The 12840-nt window shown below is 41.3% G+C and overlaps 1 protein-coding gene across 1 annotated transcript; it reads right to left on the reverse strand.

Moving 5' to 3' along the window:
• Window positions 1–8136: 8136 nt before the first annotated feature.
• Window positions 8137–8658, reverse strand: LOC147628261 (uncharacterized). The gene has a single exon (XM_086813030.1). It carries the CDS (start codon window positions 8656–8658, stop codon window positions 8137–8139), a length of 522 nt encoding a protein of 173 aa, XP_086669156.1.
• Between the last annotated feature and the right edge of the window lie 4182 nt (window positions 8659–12840).

Raw genomic sequence — 12840 nt, forward strand, 5'->3', positions numbered from 1 at the left:
TGCAAGGCTGAAAAATAAAGAAAGATTTGATAGTAGACACAGACTCCGGCCAAAACCTATTGAAGAAGGTGATTGGGTTCTAATGTATGATAGTAGCCTTGACAACCAATTCACTGTTCAAACAAAATTTGCAAAAAGATGGTTTGGCCCTTACATTGTTAAGCATGTGCATGGAAATGCCACGTATACTCTGTGTGAGCTTGATGGAACAGAAATAAAGAATCTTGTGGCTGGCAAAAGAATCAAGATATTTAAAAGAAGGCATGATAGTAATCCTTTTGATTCACAAGAGGTTCAGGATGAGAGGCTTGACAGTGGTAGTATGGATATGGTTGAAGAGGAAGAGGATGATCTTCCTGATAATGCAGAAGATGAAAACGACATCCAGCTATATGTAGATCTTGATGATGATTTGGCACATACCAGAGGATGTGCGGGTTTAGAGGGGGTGGATGTCGTGCCATGGCACGTCTATGATGTGAAACCGTGCATGTGAGTTCATCAAATACACATCCAGATGCATGGGGTTAAGTGCCATGACGAGTCATTATATGATGCCTGAGTATATATGTTCATATTGTAGATAAGGATCAATAAGATGAGCTGAGGCTGAGCCAGGTTTTGAAGCCTTTGACAGTGTGGTGTGAATTGTGGAGGATTTTTTTTATGCTTATGGAGAATTTCAGAGCTAGCAGATATCTTGTGCCTTGATAGGACTGGATTTTGCTTGTGACATTAGCACTGAGACAGAGAACTTAATGGTACATAATGGTCGGGTTCTTGATCGTATGCTTTAGATGGTAAAATCATATGCACAATAAGGATGCTAAATGGAGCTTCTTTTGATGAGGCGTGAGAAAAACCTTTAGAAAGGTTATGGTGAAAAGGTGAAAAGGAGTTTGATTATATATATATATATATATATATGGTCAATGCTCCAAAATAGAGAAAAAAGGCCACACTCCAAAACAAAGGAAAAGGGAAATAGTAGGCGCGCTGAGGAAAATTAAAATGGGTAATACGCGATTTCAGCTGAAAAAGAGTGGTAAGCGCGAGTTCTCCGCGGGAAAAAGGCGAGAAAACCAGAGGCGATGACGGCAAGTGCAGAGTATGAAAAAAAAATCTGCAGCGTTGAGGAACAGTGTCAAAATCTACCAGAGCTTTTAATCTCTTGAATACATAAACTGCTTGTGCTTTGTAGGTATTAGATTTAGAGAGTAAATCTTGTACTACATAATGATATAATTATGGGAAAATCCATTTTCAAAAATCAATACTGAAGCGGGAGCAGCGCCGCGTTTCTTCTTCAAATAATCAACGTTGAAGCGACTTTCGAGACAAGCTTAAATAAAAGAAAAACAATGTGTAAATCCACCCATTCAGATAAGTTTTTTTTCTTTTACTTTATTGGACTTGAAAAAAGGGTAAGACCCATAAATCCTTAAAGGATTCGAAGTTGAGAAAGCTTGGTGAACAAGCTAATGGTTGTTTTATTTAGAACTTGAAGTTTTGTGGAAAAAGGTATCCTCTTAGCACATTCAAATCACGGGAATTTGGTCTATCTTCTGCTTGATTGAATTTTGGAAGCCATGAGCATGTTATGCCATCTTTTGCTTGTGAGATGTTAGAATATTAAGACAGGTTTTCAGGTGAAAAAGAGCATCATGATATAATGGTTTTGATGACACTGGATGTAATGGATGTAACTGGCCACATGTATATTGGAAAAATTGGAAGGCTTTGTTATGCACACATGTGAATGGTTCAAAGGATTTCATGCAATTCTGTGCAATCATCTGGGTGAATTCAAGGATGTATTGAGGCAAGTTGACACATGTATTTGTCATTGGAAATAGTGATGTTCAATACTCCTTGGGAAATTTTGTGCGTGAGACTCCTTGTTGAATTTGACATTCACTCTCACAGCTAGAAGTTTCGTACTTTCCTGGCTGTACCGCACATTTCACGACAGCGCGCGCTGGAGAACGAGATGGAGAAGATGAAGCAAGAGCAATTCTTGTATTCAACACTTAGAGAATGAGAGGTTTTAGGTTACATTTGACTTTTATATATGACCTCGCGGTTCACACATTTGACTTTTATATATGACCTCGCGGTTCACACATGGGCACCCACACATGGTCGGCGGATCCTAACCCTTATTCTGATGAAATTCGAGGTGCGCCTCTCTCTCATCGGCAATCACCCAATCCCCTTACCCTTTACATGTGGTGCCGACAAGCCCGGCCCATGACTCAAAATACGTAAAATAATTATATGACGTAAAAAGTAATACGTCTCAATGTCCGCCATAGGTTAACATGCCCCCCTTCCTGATGTAGATTCCGGAAGCTATGGTATGGTAAGCTCGACAGGGTTTGTTGTGGTAGACTGTATCTGCAAAACAGGGAAGTAGAGTGAAAGCATACTTGGTCTTTAAAAGATATAGAGCGTATCAAAAATAAAATCAAGTATGTTAGACCACCACAATGGAAGTATGCCATGAGAACCTAGTTTAAGAGGTCACATTAAGGAGCTAGCGTAGCAAATTAATAGGAGTTTAAAATTATTGAAAGTAATTCAAGTTAGCAAGGTGTCAAAGGTTAATCAAGGTCTACAACTGGCCTAAGTCAAGGAGGAAAATTACCAAGCTTAATAAATAAACAGATGACCACAATGTGTCTATTCTAAGAACAAGCTAATGCCAAGAGCCTAAGGGCACAAGAAATATCAGAGTGATAGGAGTCTTTTACCTTTATTTCTTTTATTCTCTGACATATTTTGGCGACCTCCCTAAAGCAAAATTAGCATCGACCCTGGTGCCATGTTTACCACAAGGCCTTCTCCAAGAATCTACTAGCTCACCTTAGCCAAGGCTACCCCCTACCAACCCAGGGCACCGGTCTGGAGTGGAATACTCCTCTCCTACCAAGTGTCAATAGGGCAATAGGCCGACATGAAAGCACATAACAGACATACATTGCCATTTTTTGTAGGCCTTTCTTTTTTTTTAAAAATTCTCTTTGGATTTTTGCTCCCAAATTATCATGCGTTCTTACATCCTTTCGACACAAAAGGGGTAGAAGCTATGTCTTAGAGGTCAACACACACGGCCAGGTTGTTCAAGCATTAAGATGGTTTTAACCCTAGACCTAAGACAACCATATTCCAAGGTTAAATAAAGACATCATGCATTCCCAAGAGTTTCTAAAATAAGGTTAAACTCAATTAATAATTTACACTAACACCTTAGGCAACTTCAAAAACTAAGTAGTGCTTGACAAATTCCATGTGGTCATGCATTATAGTTCATGCAATTAATTGAACAATAAAAAAAATAAAAGAGAGTGGGCATGGAAGAATTACACCTGTGGATATCTCCTTTGATTCGATGAGAAATGTCCGCAATTTGATGTAAATATCCATGTATGAACATTGCGGCAGTCCCAGGACTATGAAAGCGAACCCACCTCAAGCTTTTCAACCTGTACAATTAACTAACAAGCACTTTACCTCGAGAGGCACATCAGTGGGAAAAAATAAGGACTCGTTTAAGGGCACAAAATTAGAAATAACTTGACAACACTAACCTACCTTCCAGTCACCACACTAATATTGAGGATCAAGGTAAGAGGATGTTGTAGAGTTCTGGTTGTAGCTCTAAGGCTAAGCCTCTATCCGCATCATCCAAATAAATAAAATCAGCCTCGGTAGTGCCATGAGTCTCATCCATCCATTCATCGTCAGATATATCTTCTTCGTCCTCCCATCCACATAGACTCGTTAAGAATGTAACTATGCGAGGATAGTCATCCTGTGGAAAAGTAAAGACTTGGGCTATCGGGGATACGTCCTCTACGGAGTAGGGGACAGTCGTGGTCAATAGGCAAATTAGCCATTCTACCTCCTCAACATTTCCCTCTGGCTAGTACATCTATATGATCCAATTCGGTTTTAATTACAAGATAGCACATGTGAAATATCTGAGAAAGGTACAGATGATACCTCTCACCAAAGGTGGGAGGGGATGAAGTGTGTGATACTCGTGCATCTGCCATATCTGCAAACATAGATATAGCATCAGTAGGTTCATGAAGACAGGTCAATCTTGTTTCTAATTGTGTGCGGATAACTCTCCTCTTAATGTGGTCTTGCTCTTTTTACTATTTTTTTCTTTTCTTTTCTTTTCTTTTTTGTGTATGAAGCTATATATATACATTCCCTCAAATTTGGAAGTTACATGGGGAGGGGAGAAGGTTAGGGAGGAAGCAATAGAATGTCGAACGTGAGTACATGCTCCCCACTTCCTTGGGTAGATCGTTTTTTTGCAATGATGTTGTAGCCCCTTTGAACCAATTTGTCCAGTGGGTTATAGGTGGTGATGTGGGCAGATAGCTTTTTATGACCCTTGTGGCCACATCAAGTTACAGAGATGGTAGTGTATGCTCCCATGAACGAACAGAGGATATGGCTTCTGATGATACATTTACAAGGGGAGACATAGACTCATTGGTTTCTTGGTGGGTATTGACAAGGGTAGGTGTAGAGCGTGTAGAAACTTCTATATCAACGTGTGAATGGCATGAGGAGCTAGAAGCATCCTGTGACTCCTCCCTTCCTAAGCTAGGTGGTATCCATCGATATCGTTTGGGAATCCAAGCTAGCTCTCTGGAAGAAGTGGTGTGTAGTACACTGTTACCTTTCCCTTACCATGGTCTTGAATTGTCGTTGGGGTGGAAACATTTGGCTTACATGATTTTACAGGCGATGCAGAGGAATTTAGCTTATGTTTAGGGACCCAAATCTGGTCATTCCCTTTGTAGTACCCTTGGGCTGCTATTTTAGGAATCCAATGTGATGTTACCTTGCCTTTTCTAGGGCAGGTAGTTGCTTTCCTACTATGAGGCTTCTTGTCTAAATGAGATTGAGCAGTAGAGGTAGCCGTTAATGAAGCTTTTAGGACCCATTTGTATGTACTCTTTGATAAAGTAAGCAGAGCCTTGGGGACCACACTTCCTGTCTCCACTCTTGGTGTTGAAGCATTAGAGGGGTGGTAAACAATCAAAGATATTGTAGCCACTTGACTTTGTGATTTTTCCTTATCTAGCATTTTGTCCAGAGTTGATGGCTTAGGTGCGGGACCTTGAGCGGTCAGTAAGCGGAGCCTTGGGGACCAAACTGCCTATCTCCACTCTTGGCGATGAAGGGTTAGAGTGGTGGCAAACAATCAAAGATGGTGTAGCCACTTGACTTTGTGATTTTTCCTTATCTAGCATTTTGTCCAGAGTTGATGGCTTAGGTGCGGGAACCTGAGAGCTGGTTCTTGCGTTGTAACTCGCCTGGTTGCCCAATCAATATTGCACTTGGTGTCTAACATCCATTTGCACCCTAAGTTTACATTTCCCTCCATGGTACCAGCAGGCATAACCAAAAAGCTTTGAACCACAGTCCCCTTGTCATAGGCAACAGGAGTGTGCAAAATTCTCGAGACAGTGGTTTTCTTCTTATTGATACCCTTAACTTGGATGGTACTCTTGGATAAGGGTGGTTTTCCGAGTTGACACCACACTCCATATGACAGCAAATTGTGTTGAGCTCCCGTATCCAATAATGCATTATATAGCACCTTCCCTAAGGACTCTATGGATCAATTAGGTATCGTAGAGGCGGGTCAGATTCTTGTGAATCCTCCTCTGCCTCCTTGAAAAATGCTTGCGTAATCCCCAAGTTGGCCTCTCGTTGGCACCTAACATGCTGCTGATGTTCTTTAGCTTCAACTCTCGCTTGTATCTTCTTAAGCTCAGCAGCCTGTTCTTTAGCTGCCTTCTTCTCATGGATTGCATGTAATTCCTCTTGGCTTAGGGGGTCATAGTATCTTTTGAATTTACTCCCATTGAGGAATCCAACGGTTTCAACTCCGTCGAGAGTCTCCACTCGGATGGTACCTTGCGGGGTAATTTCACATACTTTGTATGATCCCTTACCAATATATTTTGGCTTCTTCTTTTCATTACGCACTAATTACACATCAAGTATTTATCCCCAACTTTGATGTCCTTGTTTTTTAGGTGGCGATCAAACCATTTCTTCCTTCTATCCTTCTCTACAAGGGCATTGTACACCGCCAATTGTCTTTCTTCACATCTAACTGCTCAAGGATATACAAACGCTCTATGGGATTACCATCCCAGCCCTCTTGAGAAGCAACACGAAGACTAGGAATGACGAATTCCCACAGCATGACTGCTTCTTGGCCATATACCATCTTGAATGGTGTGTAATTAATAGCCAGTTTGTACGTAATACGATAGGCCCATAAAGTTGACGTAAGCTTTAGATCCCAATCCGTGCGATAAGCCTCAACTGTCTTTGTCAGAATAGAGATTAAGGTCTTGGTACTCTCGGCTTGGCCATTCGCTTGCGGATAATAAGGAGTAGATTTATAATGGGATATCATGAAATTTGTTGTGAGCTCCTTAATCACTTCATTTAAAAATGCGTACCATTGTCGCTCACAAGCTCAAAAGGACAACCAAGGTGTGTGATTATATTTTCAAAGAGGAACTTGGTTGTTGTCCTTGCCTCTGCCTTACGTGTCGCTTTCGCTTTCAGCCCATTTGGTCACATAGTCAGTGGCCACAATAATACAGTGAGATTGTATGTTACGGGCCGCTGGGCTAATTGGACCTACAAAGTCTAAACCCCACTTTTCAAACGGTCGGTTTACTTTAATTGGATGTAGAGGCATTTGATCTTTTCACTGGGGTTTCTTGTAGTGTTGGCATTCATCACAACCCTTCACAAAAAGTGATGCATCTTGGAACATAGTGGGCCACCAATACCTTGATTGCAATATCTTTCGCGCAGTTAAGTCTCCTGAAAAGTTACCACCGGCTACGCTGTCGTGACGTGAGCGGTATCGCTGGGAAAGTGTGAGACTTCTGGCTGTGAGAGTAGCTTTGAATTCCAGCAAGAAAGCAATATATATAACTCTTCAAGAAGCATAAGAGATCTCCATTTTTGATGACATGTACATGTGCCAATTCACTTCAATACATCCCCAAATTCAGCTTGATGATTGCACATAAATTGTGTGTCAAGAGCATGACCAGTTCCAAGCATAGATCTCCTAATTCTTTTTTCAAATGCTTCAAACATATCACATGTAGGCATAATACAATCTACAAAAGTTTTCCATATATATGTGACCATTCACATCACATATATCATATAATGCCAATTCCATCATTTCAAGGTGTCTCTTGATCTCGTGAAAACCTGCTTTCAGATTCCAACAACTCACAAGCAAAAGGTGACATATGGCATATGTACAACGTATTCATGTGATTTGAGGAAACTCCATGTCTAACATTCCAAAATCCAACCGAGTAGAAAAATAAAACCCAAATTCCTGGAATCTCTTTGTATTTTGATGCTTTCTTATTCCAAGATTCTCAAAACCCATAAAAAACTTTTTTTCCAAAATCTTCTCTTTCTCCAAAACCTTAAAGGGTTCCTAGACTATACGATTTTTTCAAATCATAAGTAACAACAAAAAAAAACCACTTATCTGAGAGTTTAAAAAAAACGAATTTAAGGATTTCGTTAATTCCATATGGCTGCTTCACTGCCGTTTGCGCCAAGATCCGAATTCATCGTGTATTGTGTGAATTTTTTGAAGATCATCTCCTTTGATAGCACTTCATTCTCTCTTTAATTCTAAACCCTAGATGCCCCATACAGTAGGGGTCATCAAGATTTTTAAATCTCTGGTTATAATCAGCTCTGGTTCTCATTTTTCTGCCAAAAAACCTCTGATATGCGTCGTTTTTCTGGTTTTTCTCTCTTTCCTGCAAGAGATTCGGGCGCCCTTCACTTTTGCAGCTATAATTTCGAGTTTCCCCTGATTCGAATACACTGCGCCTCCTTTTTTTTAGCTTATTAATCGGATATTCCCAATCCTTTATACCTTTGCCACGCAAGCCGCCACCTTGCGTGTTCGTGTCCAGCTGCTGGAAGGAAGTGACATCTTCACCTCATAGCCATGCATCAAAACCAGCATCCCTTGCTCCCCATATGTCATTCCGACGATTATCTCCAACATGCACAGCCTCCTCCTCATGCACCCCCAAGAGCTCACAAGCCGCCGAGAAGATAGCTGGGTTGGGCTTTTCTGCCCCTACTTCGGCTGAGATGGCCATGGCATCGAACCAATCGTAGCAATGTAAGGCGCCCATGAGAGTCCTTAGCCTTGGCTTTCTTGATAGCATTATGGACATCGTAAAGCATCTTAGCCACACATAGAATTCCCACTGACTTAATGTTCAATTCCTGATGTATCTTCTTCGCATTATCGATGTAAAGCTCTCTATCCCAATAGCCACCTTGTTGAAACTCCTCAAGGCCAAGCTTTTCAATCCCGATGGCCACAACCTGCACATTGTTTGCCTCCAAAGTGGGGACAATCTTCTGCAGCTCCAAGGCATTAGCTCTGCATAGCTTGCACCCAAATCTCTGAAGAATGTGGATAACAGCGATCTGATTCTCCCAAAAAGAGCCCACTTTCACAAACTTAGCTTCTGAAGCACCCTGCACCTTTTCTAGCTCAATGTCTTTTATAGCATCGGCAACAGTAGTTGAACCCTTTTGCGAAGCCATATCTGTGAGAGAGAGAGAGGGTGTGTGAGATGGAAAAGGCGAGCAGCAAATGCAGCAACTAGTAGAAGTACTAAGTTTGAACTCCTTCCTGACTTGAAATCTTCTGGCATCAAACCTTCTAGTAGGATCAGTTGAAAAAAAAATCCAAAGCATACTGATTATATCGATTTTGAGCAAGCACAGAAATCATGGCATTCCAAGACACGATATCTCAAAAGGGCATTCTTTCAAAGCCAATCCTTACATCATACATACTCTCACATTTCCATACATGTTGAGAAGGGTGTTCCCTACTACAAGGCTTACCATAAGCATAAAACTCCATAATTTACACCACACTTATGTACAGAGGCTTTGAGACCTGGCTCAGTCTTAGCTCGTCTTATTGGACCTCATTTACAATATGAACATATGTACTTAGGCATCATATAATGACTCAAGTCATGGCACTTAATCCCATGCATTTGGATTTGCATTTAATGACCTCATATGCATGGTTTCACACCATAGACGTGCCATGGCACGACATCCACCCCCTCTAAACCTGCACATCCTCTGGTATGTGCCGAATCATCATCAAGATCCACATATATCTGGATGTCATCATCATCTTCTACATTATCAGGGAGATCATCCTCTTCCTCTTCAACCATATCCATACTATCACTGTCAAGCCTTTCATCCTGAGTCTCCTGTGAATCAAAAGGATCACTGTCATGCCTTCTTTTAAACATCTTGATCCTTTTGCCTGCTACAAGATTCTTTATCTCTGTTCCATCAAGCTCACACAGGGTATACGTGGCATTTCCATGCACATGCTTGACAATGTAAGGGCCAAACCATCTTTTTGCAAACTTTCTTTGAACAGTGAACTGGTTGTCAAGGCTACTATCATACATTAGGACCCAATCACCTTCTTCAATATGTTTTGGCCGGAGTTTGTGTCCTCTATCAAATCTTTCTTTATTTTTCAACCTTGCATCTTTCAAACAAGCTTTAGCAAGCTCTACATCTTCAGGCCTCCTCTCCAGCTGCCTTATTCGCAATGCAAGGAGGTCTTCCCTATTCAATCCTTCCACCCAGGGTAATACATTCCAAGTTGGAACTACTTCTTCAACTGGCATTACTGGCTTCTGACCATACATTAATTCTGCAGGCATGTATCCTGTCATCACTGAGCTATGAGTTGTACGGTCAGCCCACAAAGCATATGGTAGCAGCCTTGGCCACTCTCGCATTCTTTCTCTGCATGCCTTAACCAAAGCTTTAATGATTGGAGGATGTCCTCGCTAACTTTTACCATTGCCCTCAGGGTTGTAAGCACATGTTAGGGCCAGTTTGATGCCAATTCTAGAGAAGAATTCCCTTGCTTCTTCAACATCTAGCTCACCCCTATTAGCTATTATTTTCCCAACACAACCATACCGGTAAATCACATCTTCCAAGAGAAATTTACATACTGTTTTCGTACTCTTTGTTCTAAGAGCATGCCCTTCTACCTGATTTGTCAAATCTTCTCTTGCAAGTGCTATGTACCGCATCTGCCAAATTCCCAAAGGCATTGTAACTAGATCCACTACCCATTTGTAGTGCATGGCAGGTGGGTAGGTTGGTTGCAAGCCATCACGATGTCGCACATTTGAGTACATTTGACATACCATGCATGTTTCCACATATTGGGAAATATCCTTGTACATTCCTTTCCACCAATATCTTTCCTTTATTTTGGTAAAGGTGGCCCACACACTTCGATGTCCAACCCAGAGACTCTCATGGAATTCTTTCATGAGCTTCCCTTGAGTCCATTTATCACATATGACTCTCTGTGGCATAGCATTCCTCTGCTTAGGATGCTTCCACAAGTACCCATCCTTTAGAAAATACCCATATGCTTTTCTGCGGATCCTCTTAAATTCTGAGTCAGTCCAATTTTCCTGTCTTGTTAGAGTACTCAAGTATTGACCAATAAGCAACCAATCTCCTTCATACATTTCCTTAGTAAAAGCTCAAGTGTATTTGATAGGCAAGTATGGTCCCCTTTTGCATATGCAGTAGTGTAGAACTTTGTACCTACATCATCAATGTCACTAATCATCCCTTCTTCATCTTCATACCTCGCTCTTGATAACATATCTGCAACAACTGGGTTATCTTTTCCTACAATATGCTCAAACTCAGGATTTAGTGACTTGATATAGGCAATCCACCTAAGCATAGCGATATCTGAAGTGGTGCAGCTTGCAATCATCCCAAGGAGTGGCAAGCAATTAGTTTCTACAAGTACATATGCCCCAATAAGATATTCTTTTTCACATTTTAGAGCAGTGACTATTCCCCATAACTCCCTCTTGATCTGCGGATAATTTCGCTGACGAATGCTTAATACCTTTGCTCCAAATCTGATTACATACCTGTGATCATCCTCATCATCTTGTCCTACTGCCCATCCTATCCCAATAGGACTAGTATCAACTGTAACAATCACAGGCCTGCCACACTCATAATCTGCCTTCCTTAGAGTAGGTGATGATTGGAGCAAACATTTCAGCTTCCGCATAGCTTTAATATGTACTGCACTCCACAAACATTTTTGATTTTTCCTCAAAAGTTGATAAAGAGGATCTGCTACATGTGCATAATGTGGGATCCAGATAACATAAAAGACACATGCACCAAGAAATCTCCTCAGCTCTGTAACATTAATGCATATCTCTTTCATTCTTTGTATTGCATCTATCTTGGCTGGACAAGGTCGGCGTCCACTAGTACTACAAAGATGCCCCATTATTAGCACTTCACCAACCCCAAACACTGATTTTAGTCCAGATAAAGTAAGATTCACCTCTTCAAGCCTGGATAGAATCATATCACAATCCTTTATATGATTCACCACAAACGTGCGGCACCCCTTCGAATCCAAATCCCCATCTTTGTCTTTCTCATCACAGCCTTTTATTGGCACATCATCCAGAAAAGGCATTGTTATTTGTGGTATGAAGTCTCGCAAGACTTTATTCATTCCATTCATCATATGCGCCACTGAGTTGGTGGCTCCCTGTGGTAAGGTACACATCCGTACCAATCCCAAAGGAGTTTTCATTGTGGTCACGTCCGTGCTTTGTATATCCAGCTGGAACTGATCATATCCCGAATACAGATCACCCATAGAGTATATAGCTTTCCCTGCAAATGCTTCTGTAAACTCGTCCACAATCGGACCTGCTCCCACATTCCTGATTGTGACCTTGTTTACAGGTCGCATGTCTTGAATGAAGCACAATGTTCCATTCTTCTTTGGCACGGTAAACCATCTGTTGGAGTATGGAGCGCATGATGGCTCCAAAATTCCCATCCTGATCTTTTCTTTTAGTAATTCCATCAGCTTTGGCAAGAGAGCCTTTGGTACTAGAATCGGCCGCCGCAGGTTCCAGGGCACATGTGGAACTGTGAAGATCACCATTGGTGCTATTATGCTTGGATCAACACAGCCTATCTCATGCGGCTGAAAAGCAAAGGCCTTCCCATGTTTTACAAGCATCTCCTCAAAGCATTCCCTTTCAACTAGCAACAAAAAATCCTTCTCACCAATCTTCAGCTCTTCTAGGGTTTCCTGTGTAAACTTATGCCCAATTTTCTTCGGATCTCTGAGATTCGGTTGCATAGAGGCTTCATCTATTTTCTCCTTGCTTCCTGGTGGCAAGGGCAAGGCAACTGGTTTCACCTTCTTTGCAACCGTTTTATACTTTGTATCAACATGATCATCCATCTCACAATCCATGTTTTTACATTCCATCCCCTCAAATTCCCAGATTATATCATACATCCCCACAGATGACACCTCTATCATCTCATTTCCACCCTGTAAGCATACTCTTTCCATAGCAAAAAGCACATCCATAGTATCCACAAATGACACCTCATCAGCACCCCTGAAATAAACTCATTCTTCTCCAAAAGACCACAATGCTCAAGACTTTTTTGTTCATTTTATACATGTCGACGCATACCACGCTTCAAATCCTTGCTTTTTACAAAGACCAGTGATCCATAGCTAGAAAATCCTTGAAAATTTACTGAAAAGTTATTTACATTGATTGAGTCCTGCGAGAACTCATTTTCCCTTGTACCATTGGAATCCCGCTTTACAATGGCACCTGGCCAAAATCCCTCATCTCCCTGTAG

This window comes from Cibotium barometz, chromosome 19, assembly GCF_041138505.1.
Source record: "Cibotium barometz isolate CiBa-2024 chromosome 19, ASM4113850v1, whole genome shotgun sequence".
Lineage (NCBI taxonomy): Eukaryota > Viridiplantae > Streptophyta > Polypodiopsida > Cyatheales > Cibotiaceae > Cibotium > Cibotium barometz.

Bases quoted from the DNA above. Each gene is read 5' to 3' on its own strand.
- LOC147628261 (XM_086813030.1), bottom strand. From the start codon at position 8,658: ATGGCTTCGCAAAAGGGTTCAACTACTGTTGCCGATGCTATAAAAGAC.